This window comes from Eurytemora carolleeae, unplaced genomic scaffold (assembly GCF_000591075.1).
Source record: "Eurytemora carolleeae unplaced genomic scaffold, Eaff_2.0 scaffold639, whole genome shotgun sequence".
Lineage (NCBI taxonomy): Eukaryota > Metazoa > Arthropoda > Copepoda > Calanoida > Temoridae > Eurytemora > Eurytemora carolleeae.
Genome location: NW_019396548.1, coordinates 4,595 through 24,022, shown reverse-complemented (window position 1 = coordinate 24,022; position 19,428 = coordinate 4,595). Strand labels below are relative to the sequence as shown.

The following is a 19,428-nucleotide window of genomic DNA, read 5'->3' as shown; positions in this document are numbered from 1 at the left end:
GAAGTGAGTTAGAGCGGTAAAATCCAAACCCAAGGCGTTGCAACACTTCAAAGTCAACCCTGTCTAAAAATTGATGAGACTGTTTATAAGCAGGCTGAATCTATATGGAATAATGGATAAATAATATAATTATTTATTTACAAAACAACAGTTATGATCAGTTGCTTCCTTAAAACTCAAATTCTATTCATTGCAATCTGATGTCAAACTATGGAGAAGTTATAGATAAAATTACTACAGAGTTGGAATCATAGATTAATTAGAATAACACCTAGGATGTCGTCTTTTCAATATTTATGTGTGTTTCGTTCACAATAACGGAGTTGCGTATAGTCGGTATAGAACGAAGACAGAGAGAGAGTCTGATTTACGCCGACTACACGCAACTTCTTTGGGCTTCTGCCTCAAGGTTATTGTGAACGAAACACATATAAATCTTGAAAAGAAGACATCTAGTGTCCTATGTGTTATTTTAATTATTCTATGGTTGAAATACTGAAGGATAACACCCAGCTGTTAGAGATTAGAAAATAAGAAGTTGCGACTGGATTGATAAGTTATAATGTGGAGAATACACAAACAATTTGGGCCCGATCGGTTCAGTCGTTTTGACGTCTATTTGAGAATAATAATAATAATAATAAACAAGCAAAATGTGTATAGAGATGCAAAGAGAAAGGGGTACCTTCTTAAAAAGGTTAAAGAAAGAAATCAATTCAAGATATTATTTAATGTAATCAACTTTAGATTCTCTTGTATATATTTGTCATGTATAAAAATAGATATTCTAAAAATCGGTTTTATTCGAAGCGCCTTGTTTTGGAAATTTCAACATTTGTTGAAATAACCAGTAAATTAAACTCAAACATTATAAAACCAACTTAAGATATTATTTAATGGTTTTAAAATTTTTTATTTTTCTACGAAAAAAGTATCATAAATTTAATAAATATTAAGAAACTACAGTTTTTCAAGGAATTCATAGTTGACGCATGACGATCATGGATGGTGTTACTCATTAAGATCAATCCAAGAAATTGTAATGTACATTGTACATCGTATTTATGTTTGTGTGTTATTAATATGAAGGATGAAAAAATGAGGGAACCCATTTTTGTTTGGTTTTTGGCAGGTATTGCACCTTGAGTAGAAATCGAAACAGATTCAAATCTAGAGATATATTTCACCTGAAAATGAAATGCTTAAAACAGGGGTAAGATAAGAATAAAAATTCTTTTTTAAATTGATTATTTTGCCCTGAATATTCAATGTTTAAAACCAATTTATAATTGAATTTAAAAAAAAACTTAAGTTTGAATACATAAATCTATATCAATATATATTAAACCAGTTGGAGTGCAGAAATTTTGAAGAAAAAAATTTGAATTATTTTAGCCTAGTACCCCCAGGGTTCCCTCAAAAAATGTCAGCCCATTAAGTCCAGCCGTATGGCCAGCTATAATAGCTAACATATATACATACAAATATATAGGAGCGAAGAGCTTTATTATATATGTAATATGAATTATAATTATCCTGTAAGATAATGGATATATGGACATTTATGCTTAAAGAACATTACAACTGTTGCAAAAACCGGTTTTGCTTGGACCTGCAGCCGGCTTGATATTGCATCTTCTGTTGAAATCGACATGGAGTAATTTCATGAGATGAAGTAGTTTATTAAGTCCAGTTTCTCAGCTGAACTCAAAGTGTCAAGACCCAAAACGTATATTTGATGTTAATATTTTTATTTATTTCGAAGAATTTTGTGTCTCCAGAGGCGTTTACAGGGGGTGCGGGCTATGGGGTATTGAGTGTTTTTAATTTCAGTGTTCCTGATATTAATATTTATATTAATATATCTCTAAGAATATTGAAAAATTAATTTCAATTTCCTTTTATATTATTTATAGTAATATAGTAATAGTATTTTTTTTTTCAAACACAAAATATTTTATAATAATATGGGATGGTTCAGCTTAAAAACAATAAAAAAACTATTTTTTATCAGCCAATTGACAACAATGTTGATTTGTTCTGATCGGTATTTGTCTTATTTGTGTCAATTGCATCATTCCAGCATATTGTGTGTTTGTTTTTTTGTGCATAACTCCAGGTATGAATAGTTAGCAATTATCATAGTCCTTTTTATATATGATTTTCAGATAACAAAAGGGAAACAACATGGCTGAATTCGCTGAATTAAATCAGGTTAAAAAAAAGTTTTATTATTTATTTTTATTGGTATAATTTTTAATATTTTCTTATGTGATTATAATACTTAAATTTACGGATTGAAACGTTTTCAGTAAATCTTAAGGTCATTATAAAAATTTTTAAATGTAATAATTACTCCTATACTGATACAATTTGTACCAAAATTTAAAAAAGAGCATTTTCTTAGAGTACTGTATTATTGTGTTTGTGTGTTTGTATTTTTAAACATGGGGGCTTGAGAAGGGAGAGGGTTGTATATGACATATGATCTNAAATCAAATCAAATCAAATTATATATTTGGCCATAAACAGTAAATGTAAAATGGATAATTATAAATTACAACAATATATTACAGTTTATGGGAGGGAGACGGAGCTGGCTGAATCGGTTTTTAGTCGGCTTCCCGCACAGACAGTATTTAAGAAAAATATTAACTTGAAAAAGAAAAAAAAAGAATTATTTGAATTTACTGGTTGAAACGGATTGTTTGATTATATGAGTGGGCAACCTGGAAAGAAGAGAAATATTGCACAAAATTTTGATCGCGGAATTTTATAGTTTTTTTTCTAAGGATTGTTAATCTAAAAATTGGCTTTTTTATTTTTTTTGTGATATATTTTATTTGTTTAGTCTGGAGCAATTCCGGGAGAAAAACATGAATCACCAAGCCTCTGTCATAGAATCTGCGATTGGTGTGTTATTTGTCACTTTTAACTTTTTTAGTTCATTTTAGTTATTAATGAGACTGTAAGCGTAATTTCAAGTGAGTCTCCATACAAAGAGGGCAATGCCGGATTCACAATGGTACTCTCATATCATATATAATATAATATATCAGATTATTCAGTCATTGCTATCTTTGCATGGAGTGTCGCTTGAAATTACTTTGCAACCCGATGGTGTAAACCTGTGATATTTCTAACTATTATTTGATCTAGTAGAATTGATAGTTTGACGTATCTAAGGTTTACGACATATGGTTGCAAATATATAGGGATTAGAAAATGTGTTTGTGGCATTGACAGCCATTATTTTAAAATTACCAAGTTTCAAAGAGTTTCATTGTTAATTGTTTTAGCCATGAAAATAATACAACAAAAATAATTCTTTATTTATTAATCGCAATGTTTATAAGAAAAATTATAAATTTTACTTTAGGTGGGTCAAAATTGGGGCATTTCTTTTGACTGTGCTTTCCTTTGCTGTGGCTGTGTTGCTGTCGTTAGGATGGTCAGTTTCTAGATATCAGGACAAGGTAAATATTTTTAGATTTTAGAAATATTAGATTACAAGGAGCGGAGGAAAGGCCAGCCACAACAATAGTTCTAGTCCGAGCCACATTCTTCTCATTTCCTCGTCCGAGCCATCTCTAAATCCTCGTCCTTTCAATATATTTTTGTCTAATATCCTCCAAGATAAAACTATTTTTTGAGAATCGGCCCACATTAGGGCTTATATGAAATATTGAAATTTTGTAAATTAAAAAAAAATAATTTCAATTGAATCAAAGTTTTCGAGCTCGATGTCCTTAAAAATGTTCACCTTCTTTACGCGCATTTTCAGATTTTTCTGGTGTAGAATACCGCAAATAATTCCGAGTTTATTGCTAATCAAAGTGAAAACCATAAAATTATTCGGGGTGGTTCCTTGAGAAAAATGATAGGCAGAGGTATGCCAAACATTTTCTCGGACGAGAAATTGTTATGGCTGGACTTCCTTTTGTATATAAATTTGACACAGTTTTATATCAATTTCCTGGTAAAAGGACATCAGATAGAACTAAAGTTTGTCGCGACCAACTCCTAAAATTGTTAGACTTGAGCTTATGCCCCCCTTTCATTATTTTAAATTAACAGTCCCTTTAAATTAGAATGACTATTTACAATGTTACCCACAGAGAGTTGTAAGCTCTCACGCAAAATCAGCAATTTTACAATTCTTCCAACCAAGAAGATTTCTGTGATTTTACCAAGTCAACCAATCAAAGTTTACGACAAATCGGTCAAGGGTTTCATAAGATATGATAGGGCATACAAAAAAACCAAAAAAAAAACAGAAAAAACATAAATTTCTACTTTTAATGAATATAATTGGTAATTTTTGTTTGCTTGCTTGTATGTCCGATCATAACTCACGACCCTCTTGACCGATTTGCCTCAAATATTTTGATTGTGTAACTCGGTACATCACAGGAGCGTGCTTAGTTTGGTTTACAAATTTTAAGTTTGACTTTAAAAGGAAATCTTAGTTTCCACACAAAGTTGGGGTTGAAAGCTATAGTTCCTAGTTAAACAACTAAGAAGATGATAATTTGTAATGGTAATTACTGTACTGTATCATCTGTTTCATTTCAGGTGTTAACTCTTTTCACCTGGGCTCTTTTTATCTGCTCACTCCTTGCTGTTCTCATTCTAGCTTCTAAGTCAAGTTTAGAACAGGATTCTAACGTTTCAGTGGAATCTCAACTTACCAGGTCTTTTAACTTGAACACTTTTTCTTCAGTTTCCCTAATCATCTCGGAGGAAAATTTAGTTATTTTCTGAATTCATAAATTTTTTTCTTTAAAAAATTCTTTTTTGGAATGTGATCATGTGATAATATGCTTATCCTGACAGCTGTCAGATACATATTTTAGTACATAAAACAGGCTGAGCTCGTCTGTGTTTCTTAAAACACAATTTCATACAGGTAAACAATCCCTTCAAAGCTTTTCCTTTGTCCAGGGTGATTAGGATAATAGTTTGGATTTGGTGGATAACCGGCCTCGCCTGGGTTATCTGTGCTTGGACACTCTACTTTCTCGGTAACAGGTAAAATGAAGCACCTTCAAAACGTTTCCTTACTGAACGTTTCCTTACTGAACGTTTCCTCACTGAACGTTTCCCTACTGAACGTTTCCTTACTGAACGTTTCCTTACTGAGAGTTTCCTTACTGAATGTTTCCTTACTAAACGTTTCCTTACTGAATGTTTCTTCACTGAACGTTTCCTTCCTGAACGTTTCCCTACTGAAAGTTTCCTTACTGAATGTTTCCTTACTAAACGTTTACTTAACGTCTCCGTACTGAACTTTTCCTTACTGAGAGTTTCCTTACTGAACGTTTCCTTACTAAACGTTTCCTTACTGAATGTTTCTTCACTGAACGTTTCCTTCCTGAACGTTTCCCTACTGAAAGTTTCCTCACTGAACGTTTCCTTACTGAAAATTTCCTTCCTGAACGTTTCCCTACTGAAAGTTTCCTCACTGAACGTTTCCTTAATGAAAGTTTCCTTACTGAATGTTTCCTTACTGAATGTTTCCTTCCTGAACGTTTCCTTACTAAACGTTTACCTACTGAACGTCTCCATACTGAACTTTTCCTTACTATATGTTTCCTCACAGAACGTTTCCCACACAAAATGTTTCCTGCCAAAAAATGTTTTCTGCCATCAAACGTTTCCCACACAAAATGTTTCCTGCAACACAACGTTTCCTGTTAAAAAACTTTTCCTTACAAAAGGTATCAAAAAATGTATTGTGTAAGGAGACGTTTAGTAAGGAAACGTTTTGTGGCAGGAAACGTTTTTAGAGGTTAAATTTTCAGTAAGGAAACGTTCTTTAAGAAAACGTTTTGTAAATGCTTCGGTAAAATGATTCTGGGAACAGTGTTTTTGTTAGTTTTATGAAACACACATTTTTTCAAATAACAACATTGCAATTATGAAGAAAAAATTGTACTATCTTCATGTGATAGATTATAGATATAAAATATGTGATTTTTAGGGAATTCGGCGACGATTTCGAGAATTTTGGGATCATAACTATGGTGAGAAAAATTACTGATTTTTAAATTAAATTTTATACTAGTATTTTAAGACTCACATCGGTGACAGATTCCTTCATTGATTTATTGATTCTGCAGTACATATCCATAATATTGATTCTGCAGTACATATCCTATAATATTGATTCTGCAGTACATATCCATAATATTGATTCTGCAGTACATATCCATACATTCTGCAGTACATATCCATAATTATCTTTCACAGAAAAATCAAAATTGAAAAAAAAACTTCTTTGACCATAAGAAGGATTAAAGCCACTCTATTAAATGGTGGATCAAATTACGTCGTTAATCCTTGTAATGATTTTTTCCACTAAATATGAACATTTGTCACTTTTTAAGATTGGCACTGTAGTCTGGGCAGTGCTTATTGGATTACCTCTCCCACTGACCAATCCTTCTGTTAGTAACTGCTTGATACATTGTTTGGTTCAAATTATAAATATTGTAGATTAATTATTTTTTAACCTCCAGTTATACTCATAACAATGCATTCATTAAATTTTTATTTGTTAATTTTTTTTTGTATTTTTCTTTGATCTCTAGAACGAAAACAAACCAAATGCTCATTTAAAAAAAAATCAACATTTTTTTTCTCTTTTCTCACATTGGTCCAGACTGCTCTAACAAGTTGCATCAATTTTAAAGACTGGATTTACTTTGAAATGTCGAAACGCCTAGGCCTTTGATTATAACTCACAAACATATTTATACTTTTTTGTAGCCAAACATTAACATTTTGATTTCGAAAAGTAACATGTAATCTAGTTGTACCAAACGTATTTAAAGGGAGTGTTCGCGAAAGATTAAAGGCTTATAGGCTTACGGCAATAAATAATCGGTTTTGATCGCTACTAATCTTACTTCTATCTGTTGCGTCTATACGGAGAAAATTGTTAAAAACGTCTCATTATAGATGCAACAGATAGAAGAAAGATTAGTAGCGATCAAAAGCGATTATTTATCTCCGTAAGCCTATACCCCCATTCATTTTTTGCGAACATTCCCTTTAAAGTCGTAAAAATTAAAACCTTAAAATATGTTGAATACACTATTGATGTTTATGTAAAAATAACGTAACCCTGTTTTAAAGAAATAAATATTTAATGAAAGAAAGAACGTGGATTGTAAGAGTTCCAGAATCTCTGTTAAAGTGGTAAGAAGGAATTTATAACTTGCTCAAACTCACAATATTTCAAACTTTGACAATTTGATCTAAGAGAATTCTTAATTTTAAAGTGTGAACTATCAAAGGTCTACTATGTCAGGTTGCAAAGATATAAGAATTATGAAATAAAGATTGTGTGACGTATAAACAATTGCCAGCCTTGCAATGTTTCAGAAAATTTAACTTCTCTTATTTATCAAAAACCGTTGAAGTATTACAAAAAAACTGATTAAACAAAGTGAAATTGACAGTTTTTGTCAGGTACAGTCTCCAAATCAAAATAATCATTCATTTTGTCTTTCCCTTTTTACCAGAAAATACTGAAATAAATGGATTAAAGTTATCTTATCTATCCATTTGGAGATTATCTGAGGTTTTACTATTTTTCTGGTGACAAATTAAGCGGAACTTATCTAATTTATCAAAGTCTTTATGTTCTTCAAAATGTGTTCAAAATAAGTTTAATATAAAGATTTAAGATTTATTTAATAAAATAAACATTAGATACATACATTTATAGTTCTTTCTCTGCTTTTAGAAATAGTAAACAATTCTATAATGAAAGGTTGATAACATGTTGATATCACATTTTATGAATTATTTTGCTCTTAAAGAACAGTATATGTAACTTTAGATATTTTTACTAAAGTGTTATTTTTCCGAAAACATTTAATAGACCAATGGAAAACTGGCTAAAACTTTGTTAAAAAATACAATTGAAAAAAAGATAAGTTAATGTAAATGTTGAGTTAAAGCAGTAACAGTTATAAGTTTATAGTCACATAGTAAGGAATACAGTACAAAAAGTAGGGAAAAGCTTGCAATGCAACCCTGAAATCAGGAATGCAATGCATGCACTCACAGGGGTGTAATATTAAATTCTTAGTAAATGAGGGTAAAACACATAATTATAATCTGGACAGCCAGGCATAACCATCAAGAGCACAAGAAGCTGGAACTCCTTTTTCATTCTTGTCACAGCTGTTCTCATCATAGCTTGGTGTTAGATAGAAGCAAACCACTGCACCGGCTAGCATAATTAAAGAAAACCTTTGCAACCAGATGGAAACTGTTCCAGGACTCTAAAAAATCAAATTATATTCAAAACATTTCAGAAATTGCAAAAAAAAACTTTTTGCTTAAAATATTTACCAATTGTTCTGTCCCATTTGTACTTTCCATCTTGTGCTGAAATGATGTTTTGTCCCCAATGATGTCTTCAGCTGTGATTGAGTTCTCTGAATTGTAGACATTTATTTCCTCAGAACTTTTTTTTAATGATTGATGTTCTGATGCTTTTGAGTTACTTGTGGAGTAAGAAACTTCCTGTTTCTTATTTTCTGCATTTTCTGTTATTTTTTTATCCTCTGAAACAACTTCAATATCTTTAATTGGCTCTGTTATTTCAACTGCTTTCTCAGTAACTTCAGATGTAAGGTTCTTTTGTGTTTCTGATGCATTTCCCTTCTCATGCAATTTTTTTTCTCTTTCATTTTCTAGAAGTACTTTTTGATGTAACCTTGCATCTCTTGATGCGTAAATGTCTTCATCAATTTCAAAAATTTGATCTTGATTTTTATTTAAACCTGAAGGTTCTTCAGATTCTTTTTCCTCACTGACTGGAATGTTAATTTCCAGACTGCTCTCCTCCTTATTCTGTGTATCACAAATTTCTGAAAATAATTATGAATCATTTTTGCAAAAAGTATTTAAATATGTCTTTGAAATTTTTACCTGTCTCACTTTTTTCATATTTCAAAGACTCCTCATGTAAAATTACAGGAGTTTCTAAACCACTGATATTGTCATTGACACTGGCATATTCATCAAGATTTGTGACTTTTGTTTCCAGCTCTTCAGAACTGTTTTCAAGTTTTACATCAATTTGTATCATCTTACTTTCAGCTTTTTGTGATTCTGGTTCTTTTATTTTTAAAAGGTCTTTTGCTATTTTAATAGTTCTGTCTTGTTTTATGCCTAAACTTTCATGATCTTCAAAATTGTTCTCCTTCCTGATTGAAATGCTGTTCCCCGCACTTTTGTCTTTCTCAACTCTTAAATTACAAGTTTCTAAACATAGGAACAAATTAGTATTTTAAAATATTTACAGATTATCTTTGAGAAAGTTTTACCTGTTATTCTCTGATCATATTGCAAAGACTCTTCATGTAACATCACAGGAGTTTCTAAACCGCTAATAGTATCATCGACTTTGGCATGCTCTTTCAGAATTGTGATGTTTGTGCTAAGCTCTTCAGCATTCTCTTCAAGTTGTAATTCATTGTCCCTTGAAAATGCAAGATGAATTATTGAACTTTCAGCTGTATGATTGTTAGCACAAGGTTCAGAAGTATTCTTTGAGGAAAGAACCTTTGATTCAGGCTCTGACACATCCTCAAACTCAACAGTTTGAAATGATGGAACAGAAGATTTTTTGATTTTCTTAAAATCATCTCCTTCTTGTATGATGGGAGAGTTGTTATTACTTTCTTCATACCCTTCATTATCAGAGAGTTCCTGAATTGACATAGCAATGTTTGTATATGCTTCAGAATCACTAAATCCTCTCAAGATTGGAATGGTTACCCAGCCTTCAGAATCACTTTCTGGAAAAATAGGATTAGCATTAATGTCATGAGTCCTCAGAGCAGCTGAAGAATTATTGTTGGTTAAATCTGCTTCTCTTATAAAAACATTGTCTTTATCATCTTCTGTAATATCTGAAGTGTCAGGGGTGATACAGACATCCGGAATAGACTGAATTCTATCTTTAGGAGCGCTTTCACAACTTACTTCCTTTTGATTTTTAAAAGTTTCATTATTTTTTACAATTTCACATGTATTTTTTAACCCCGCACTTGCATCTATATTTGGGGTTTCTTGTACATTTTCTGAAATTTTATCAAATGTCTCATCATGATCTTTTACTCTATAACCAGGAATTATCTGTGGTAAATTTCCAATATTACTGCTGCCATTGTCTAAATTTGAAATTAACTTTTCAGTTCCAGATTCTGTCACTTTGACAGACTTTTTGTCATGAACAGACTCTTTTGTAATGAAATTCTCTTCTTTTTGTTTGCTTTTATCAGCAGGCTCATAATCTTTGTCTGGATTGAAATTTTCCAAATCATCACTGTGAGTCTCATATGATGAATTTTCAGAGACTTCAGATGATTTTTGAGGTTCTTTTCTTGTTCCAACTTTATACGCAACTACTGCTTCAATAGGTTCTTCCATCACTTCTTGCTTGTTAGGTTCAATAAAGTTGGAAGCCTTTCCTTTAAGTTCTGATAATTTGTTATTGATTGTTGTATTTAGCAAAGGTTTATCTTCACAAAGTTTACTTTTATTTTCAGTTTGCTCGTTTTCTAGATTGGATGATTTATCCTTAGTCTTTGACAGTATTTTCTCTTGCCTTGTCCCAACAGTATTGGCATCCTTAAGCATAACAGGTTCTTCAATCACTTCCTGTATTTCAGGTTTTATAAAACTGGAATCCTGTCCATACTCATCTTCAGAGAGCCTTTTATTGACATTTGTATTTGTGAAGGGTTCTTCTTCAAAATGTTTACGCTTATCATCACCTTCAGTTGGCTTGTACTCAGGACTAGACTTTGCATCCTCAATCTTTGACGGCACATGCTTTTGTTTTGTACCAACAGTGTAGGCAACCTCTGCCATTATGGGTTCTTCTACAATCTCAAGCATTTCAGGCTCAATCACACTAGATGAGTTGCCTTTCAGTTCGGTCAACTTGTTACTGACCTTGGTATTAAGTAAAGGACTTTCTTCCACAATTTTCTGGTTTTTATATTGGTTGTCATCACAAGAGTCACTACTCTTTGATGTACTTTTCTTTATGTTTGTGATATCACTTTCTGTTGATTGAATGTTGCCTAACATTGAATCAAATGCATCATTGAACACAGCCTGGGAAAAGCTTTCTATTGCATCCTGAAACCTAAGCACAGAAACAGAAAAATCTGGGTACAAGGGATGCAAAGAACTGCTTTCTTGCACTCTTGCATCCTCAAGGGCAGTCAAATTTGTTTGTTTATTCTTGACAGGTTCATGCAGTGCAGCTAGCTTACATTCTGTTTCAAGGTTCAGTTCTTCTTCTTGATTTTCATTCATTTCAAGGATTTTGTTTTTTAAGCTGTTTGCATTTTTAGACTCAGACTCTGCATTCCTTTCCAATGTTTTAAATTTTTCGGGCATTTGATCTTTTTTCAAATTCTTTTTCTTTTCCTCTAAATGTTTGATCTCTTTTCCTCTTATGCTTCTGATATCCTCCATCTGAAAAACAAGAATTAGGTTTCAAAATTTTAAACAAATTCTTGATTTTTCATTTAAATTGCTTGCCTGCTTTTCGATTTCGATTTTGTCACTTTCATCAATTTCATTTGATCTAAAAAATAATTACAAGGTTATGAAAAAGTATCTTTTTCTAGCAGTAACTTTGATTTTATTTAACTAAAGCTGATTTTTTAGAGGTTATTAAAGGAACAAAATAAGTAATATAGTTTTTATGATAATGAATTACCCTGTAGCCCGAATGATGAGCATCCCACATGTCACTAGCTGAGGACTTGATATTTCTTCGTAATCAATATCTCTGAAAATATCATTGTACTGAAACTGCTATGATTGCTGCATTCTTAATGAATCAATTTGAACTTACTCATAATCATTGTCTTGGAGCGGAGCAAGCATTTCTTTTGTCTCAATAACCTCCTCCACAACCATAAAGCTCTCTTTCCTTCCTGGCCCCAGGCTAGCTGCTTCATCTTTTTTGGCTTTTCCTTCCATGGTTAAGTTCAGTGTCAGACTTTGATGATATTGATGGCTTTCAGATTTTATGTAATGTAACTTAATTACTTTTCAGCATCATTTTCTATCTTTCTAAACTTAGAACATGAAACAATGCACATATTTTTTAGCTTAAAGCAACGACACTCTGTCGAACGTGTTCAGTATGCTTTGTACAGTGTACAACAAGTTATCACCACAATGTACAGTAAGAACAGAATGATCTGAACTGTAAGAACTGAATGTATGTACAGTGTACAGTTAAACTGAATGTATGTACAGTGTACAGTTAAACTGAATGTACTATGAAGAGAACAGCAAGTGCTAACGGATATTGCTGATATTGAGATTGTGGGGTGTTTATTTCAACTGGGCAGAATACTCAAGAAGATTCAGGGGAAATTATTTTTTACAAAATTAACATATTTTGAATATTTCACTTCAATGTTGTTTAGACATGTTTGCAATGATTGATCTTTGGCATCTTTTACAGATTTTAATCTTAGATTTTTTATTTCAGTAAATATTTTGTCATGACAAAATTTGTTATAACTTTCATATAAAAATTATTAATAATATAATCATTGTTTATTATCTTATATTAAGTAGAAAAAAGGCTGAAAAGGGGTGAATAATAACAAAGTTTTGAGAATTATTTTTTCGATTAAAAAGGGAAAGCAAAAGGAAAGTTTCCAATCTCATTTTGTGTTTACTGTTTATAATAAACGAGAAAGCAAAATGTTTAGGATTCAAATGACCTCCAATAGGCATTTGTATAAACACATATAAAGACGGACGAATTAGGTGAATGGATGATTATAGGGTGAAACAAATCTCCTTAAAGGGACTGTAAAGGAAAAATGAAAGAGGGTATAGGCTTAAAGCTAATTACTTTAGCTCTTGATCGCAACCCATGAAATTTATATCTGGTGTTCCTGTCTTGAGAAATTGATATAAAACTGTGTAAAGTTTATAGCAAAATTCATACATATATATACAATCTAGTATAGAAATGGTAGGTTTAAGCAGCATTCAGCAAATATGCAACCAATCTGAAAACAAATATATCCCAGAGAAACCTAATTGTAATTTTCACCAATTATTATTTATAATTTTTATTTTCTTTTTTGATAGATATAATCGATAATAACTTATGACGTCATCAAAACTCCTACCAATGGTAGTGCAGTATACTGGTCATGTGATACAGACAGAGACACTTGACTATGGTTTGGTGCACTCTCATTGGTGGGAGTTCTAGGCTGCATATATATGAATATTTAGGGATCAAACATTTATCCTAAAATTAAAATAAATATCCCATGTTACATATCTAGATCAATCATTCAAGATTTATGATACTCCACACAAAATGTTCGTTTTAAAATGACTCAGATTGTTTATAGGAAGTATGAAGCTAGACATAAACATTATTCTTTTACTTTTATAAACATTGAATTCCTTTCCCCGGAATCAAGTTTACACCTTCAGGAAATTTACAGAGAGACCCGATAAATATCAAAATTTTAAGATGATCTTTACTGCATCAGTTTGCAACCCCGAAATTTTAATTTCGTTGAATAAAGATTTTTTATCGAAATGAGAAGATTATCTTGAATTGGAATTTATGAAAAAAAGGAATACTATTCCCTTTATTGCAGTGTAAACATTAGAGTTTAATCATATTTAAGCTAGATGTTCGCCTTTAGATACATATAGAAATATACGTTAATCAATCAATCAATACAGTGGAATTAATGTCGTCTTTTTATCTACGAAGTTTAGAAATTTTTATTCGTTAAACTGTTATACGTCTAAAATGTGAAGGACTAACACTTTCAGAAATATGTAACATAATATTTATAGAGGTTTTCAAAACAAAATTAACAAAAAAACTTACTTTTTCATTAACTTTTCCCTTCCCAAAAGTCCACTGAATGGTTGAGCTATATCTCATTTGTTCACTTTATTTGCCATGCACTGAAGTTGATTCAATAACACTCTATTTTCTATTAATCACTATATTAACTAACTAAAGGCTTGTCTGTGTGCGCATGAGTATTAAAGTCGTCTTCAAAGACAGTTATTTCAAAAACAAAACTAGAATTTGTTTCAGGAACTTGTTGTCTGTATTCTTTATATATGTTAAATTGTAAGTTGTCTTTTATCCTGGGCAATGACTATAAAAAATAATTTCTTTTAAAACTTTCAACCTTTTCACAATTTAAAAACTTTTTAAAAAAATTACTATTTTTCACCATTTCATATTTGATGTTTTGATGAATAACTGTTATAGAACTAAACAATAACTTTTAACTTTATTTAGATTTCTGAAAAGTTTTCAGATTTAGTAAATCTTAAGCATACTGTGTATAGTTATATGCTTGACTTGAGTGGCCTATTTTCTAGGCATATACAAATTTACTGCTTTAAACACAGATCAGGGAGCTGATGGATAGTTAGATAGATAGATAGTTGCATAGTTCAAAATAAACAAATAGATTTACTCGAAAATCATGATTTTATGATTGAACTTTTTTAACTGCTATAGGGGGGGGGGCGGGAATTAAATTTTTTATTAAGTGAAAAATAATTCAGTTTTGCTTTCGATATATGTATATTTGAATCAATGGATGAATTCTAAATAAATTGATAAATAGATTTTACTAAATAGATATATGTGTATATGAATCAATTGATGAATTCTTAATAAATTGATAAATAGATTTTACTAAATAGATATATGTGCATACGAATCAATTGATGAATTCTAAATAAATTGATAAATAGATTTTACTAAATAGATATATGTGTATATGAAATAATTGTTGAATTCTTAATAAATTGATAAATAGATTTCACTCAATAGATATATGTGCATACGAATCAATTGATGAATTCTAAATAAATTGATAAATAGATTTTACTAAATAGATATATGTGTATATGAATCAATTGATGAATTCTTAATAAATTCATAAATAGATTTTACCAAATTGGTATGTGTGTACATGAATCAATTGATGAATTCTTAATAAATTGATAAATAGATTTCACTAAATAGATATATGTGTGTTGTACAGGGTCACCCACAAAGGATGAGACTTTAAAAACGACCTGAATCTCTTTAAATATGACGTCTTCAAGGTCAAATTAAGAGTTCTGACTTAAGTGCAGTTTTTAAATGCCTTATTTACCGATTTGGCAAAGAGAGACGTACTTAAGTTTACAGTTGCAGGGAATCCCAAATTTAAGAAAACAGACAGTTCAAATTTCGTACAATCGTCTCTGAAGTAGCTCATCCTTTGTGGATAAACCTGTAGATAAATTGATAAATAAAAAAGCTAAGTTTGGATAAATAAAGCACAAAGTGACGACAATTAAATCGTCATCATTCACTTTATTTCACTTTTCCCGGAAAATGAAAGGTCTGGTATAGGCTATAATGTCGAAAAGAATTCGATGGTTATCGCCAGTTGTACTTCTAACTATTGCGTCTATAAGGAGAAAAGGACCCATACAAATTTACGAAGTTGCAATATTTCACTCAGATCGTAAATAATTCGATTAAATTTAAAACTAATCATAAATTTAGATATTATAACCTGTAAATGCAGTCGAATATAATTCGATGCATTCCTATAAAGATGATAATTCATAATATTTTTTATTCTTTTAGTGTACATAATGTACTTTAATTACGACAATTTTTTTCGACCGCTAGGTGTCTCTCCCACGTGGAAACCTTTTAACGTCGAGGGCAGAGACACTTAGCGGCCAAATAATTGTCGTTTAAAGTAAATCGTGTACAAAAAAAGATATAATTATGAAATATCAACTGTATACTGATGCATCAAATTGAACTTGACAATTATTGGATGTAATATCTAAAGTTCTCATTTCAACTTTAATTCAATTATTTTCTGATCTGAGTTAAATAATGCAAATTCATGAATTTGTATGGGTCCTACGGTTTTCGGTATGAGTCGTTTTTAACCCTTTTCTCCTTATAGACGCAGCAGATAGAAGTAAGATTAGTAGCAATCACCATTGAATTTAATTCGACGTTAGCCTATACCCCCTCTCATTTTTCGCGAACAAACCCATTAAAGTCAGTTTTATAAAGGATACTTTATTCTCCTGCTGCCTACTTTATAGCCCTGGTGGAATGGGCTATAATATGTTTCTAAGCTTGTATACGCTTATAAGAAAGGTAGTCGCAAGATAAACATCTTTTATAACACATACCTGCAAAAAATAATATAATTTATATAATTTATATTTATATACAGTTGTCGTCGTATATATCAATACAGCGAAGACGACTTTTGATCTCAATTTTCGATATCTACCAAGCTATCAAACAGCATGGATACACATTAACATGGACACATAAAGAAGCTGTAAATTAAAAGGATCTTTTTGTTTACTTGCAAACTTGTAATTTGAAAACAGCGAAATCTAAACCTAAATAAAAAATTCGTCTTCATTGTATTGATATAAGCATATCATCACGAGGAGTGATTAATTACGATTGATGGCACATTTAAAAAAAAATACATTTAATATATGTTTTAGTTATCTTTAACATTAAAGGCTTCTTTCCTTCATCAAATGTAAGGAACTGTATTCAAGAGACGAGAGTGGAGGGGGGGGGATGATCATTGTCCCCCCCCATCTTCTCAATTTATTACGGTATAATCATTCATGGCCTAAAACGAAAAACAATTTAAAATAATTAGAAAAAAGAACTGGACGTTTTAATTATCTGTACTATACCCCTTCTCAGACTCCCCCCCCTTACCCCTGTACTATACCCCTTCTCAGACTTCCCCCCCCCCTCCCTACCCCTGTAAGCCATTCGCTCCGCATACTTTTTTTTTGCATAGTGTTGCAAAGCTAACATAGATCATCTTACAATTCTGACATTTACAGAGAATTTCAGACTTTATAAGATGTCATAAAAGACTCCATTTACTAACTTAATTTATGAATGCGTTATGCAACCACATTGCAGTTTAAGCTTATTAGGTAACAATTATATAATTGTGTGGAGTATAAAAAATGCCCCCCCCCCACGTAAAGGGAAGGCTCTAATTATTAAACAATATTTTTGATTACTTAAGTTTCTACAAGAGAGAAAAATGATATTTTTAGGATAGATATAATTACCCCTTGCCCTACCCTTTATACGCTCTTGCCACCCTCGGTGTTTCATGCTTATTTGGAAGCATTGCACACATTTAGAACACTGCGAACTCTTAAATAATTGTCATAAAAAAGTTTCTCCGTGCTACCACCAAGTGTGAAAACAGGGGTCAATAATTCCCACAACTGGGTCTGCTAATTAAGTTACTATCCTAAGAGATTAAAAAAGTTTAAATTTAATCATTCATTTTAAATTTGTTTTGAAAAATGTGAATATATATTTTCCCCTGAATTGTAAATTTGTAACAAATCAAATTACGGAAACAGTAAAGTGCACCACCCTTGTACATATCAGAAAAAAGGAGAGGGAGGAAATAAGGAGGTATATTAGAGCTGGATTTAAGGGATTTAAAAGATTTGATAGATCATTTATATGGTTTCTAAGCTTTATATTTATGTATGTATACAAGTTAAAGGGGGACTGCTACAAAAGTAAATATGATAAGTGAACATTAACTTAACTTTAGTGAAATATAAAATATTCGCAAAGATACCCTTTAAAGAGACTTTCATCGTGTAATTTAATGTCGACCCTCCATGTTTTGCGCCTGATTCACAGCAGTACCCTTGAAACCTTTATTTGATCAATAATGTGGAAGATATTGTCGTTTCTTGAGGTTGCAAGTGTTTATTTCTGATGATTATAATATGATTCCCTGCAGAAAAATGTTTAGAAGTCCCTTTTCACCCCTGTTGAAAATAAACAGTTTTCAAATTATAAACATTCGTATCTAATTAATATTTGATCAGACACCGCTTTTAAGGGTACTGTTGTAAATCGGGCATTGTCATCCTTGCATGGAGGGTCACTTGAAATTACGCTTACAATCCCTTTAAACATATAGTGATTATTGAAAAGCAGCAGAATTAATGTCTTTTTTGCTATTTCTTTCATTAGCAGTAAATTCCTCAATAAATCTTGTAAATGTTCGTATTTTGAACACACAGTAGAAGTTGAACAAAAAGATAAAATTCTTGAAACATTTTGAGCAAAAAACATTTCCTATCACAGTTTATGTTTTTATAATACATACACCCCTTCTATCCTTTTTATAATACATACACCCCTTCTATCCTTTTTATAATACATACACCCCTTCTATCCTTTTTATAATACATACACCCCTTCTATCCTTTTTATAATACATACACCCCTTCTATCCTTTTTATAATACATACACCCCTTCTATCCTTTTTATAATACATACACCCCTTCTATCCTTTTTATAATACATACACCCCTTCTATCCTTTTTATAATACATACACCCCTTCTATCCTTTTTTGGTGTTATTTATTGAAGGCGACCCTCTAACCCCTTCCCCCCTTTCACCTTCTGCAACCCCTTACATCTGGCTATATTACATATACGTGCAAAATACAGTATATTATACATAACATCCAATCTTCTAACTTTGATTCCTCTTCTTCTATTCCTTTCCTTCCCTTCCTTCCTTTCCTTCCCTTCCTTCCTTTACTTCCCTTCCCCCCTCTTCCTTTCCTTCCTTTCCCTCCTTTTCTTCCTTTCCTTCCCTTCCTTCCTTTCCTTCCTTTCCTTCCTTTCCTTCCTTTCCTTCCTTTCCTTCCTTTCCTTCTTTTTCTTTCGTACTTCTTCTTTATGTCTTCGTTTCCTCCCTTTCCTTTCCTTTTCTTTCTTCATTCTTTTCTTCCTTTTGTCCTTTTGTCCTTTCCTACCTTCCTTCCTTTTCTTCTCTCTTTCCTTCCTGCTTTTTATTTTTTTCCCTTCCTTTTTCATTTCTTTCCATCTTAATTTTCTTCCATCTTTTCCCCTTCCTATAATATTTTGTCCTTTTCCCTTCTTTCTTTCCAAGATATACAAACAAAACACAAAGACAAGGAAAGGTTAAAGAAAGAGTTTTTATGAAGGATAAGAAGGACGGAGTAGAATGTCATGGAACGAATAGGAAGAAGCAGGAATGGTAAAGAAGATTAAGAAGATGAAATATTTTGAAATATCTAATGAGAAGACTTGATATAAGAAGAAAGGAATATGAGGAAGAAGGAAATAGTATAGAGGAAGAGAGAAGGAAGAAAAACTAATGTGTAGAAGAAGCAGAAAGGTAAAAAAACCACACAAAGATGAATGATAAAGAAGAAAGGTGTAAGTAAAACGGAAAAAGAAGAGAGAAGGAAGGAGAAGGTGACATGGAAAATATTGGTAAATGGGAAGTAA

General features: G+C 31.5%; 2 protein-coding genes across 3 annotated transcripts; one reads left to right on the top strand and one right to left on the bottom strand.

Annotated features, from left to right (window-relative positions):
* Positions 1 to 2,122: 2,122 nt before the first annotated feature.
* On the top strand, positions 2,123 to 6,909 carry LOC111705311 (uncharacterized). Its single transcript, XM_023477813.1, has 7 exons — positions 2,123 to 2,214; positions 2,852 to 2,913; positions 3,380 to 3,476; positions 4,576 to 4,694; positions 4,945 to 5,031; positions 5,984 to 6,026; positions 6,390 to 6,909. The coding sequence occupies exons 1-7, from the start codon at positions 2,188 to 2,190 to the stop codon at positions 6,501 to 6,503; spliced, it is 549 nt and encodes a 182-aa protein (XP_023333581.1). The 5' UTR covers positions 2,123 to 2,187; the 3' UTR covers positions 6,504 to 6,909.
* A 773-nt stretch (positions 6,910 to 7,682) lies between these two features.
* On the bottom strand, positions 7,683 to 14,276 carry LOC111705310 (uncharacterized). 2 transcript variants are annotated; one of them, XM_023477811.1, is made up of 8 exons: positions 13,928 to 14,276; positions 11,900 to 12,020; positions 11,762 to 11,833; positions 11,581 to 11,626; positions 9,348 to 11,514; positions 8,950 to 9,285; positions 8,368 to 8,888; positions 7,683 to 8,297 (listed from the first exon to the last, which is right to left on the bottom strand). In XM_023477811.1, exons 2-8 carry the CDS (start codon positions 11,962 to 11,964, stop codon positions 8,124 to 8,126), a joined length of 3,381 nt encoding a protein of 1,126 aa, XP_023333579.1. In that variant the 5' UTR covers positions 11,965 to 12,020; positions 13,928 to 14,276; the 3' UTR covers positions 7,683 to 8,123. The 2 variants fall into 2 exon arrangements, with proteins under 2 accessions (XP_023333579.1, XP_023333578.1); XM_023477810.1 differs by lacking the exon at positions 13,928 to 14,276 and having other exon boundaries at positions 11,900 to 13,041.
* Positions 14,277 to 19,428: the final 5,152 nt, after the last annotated feature.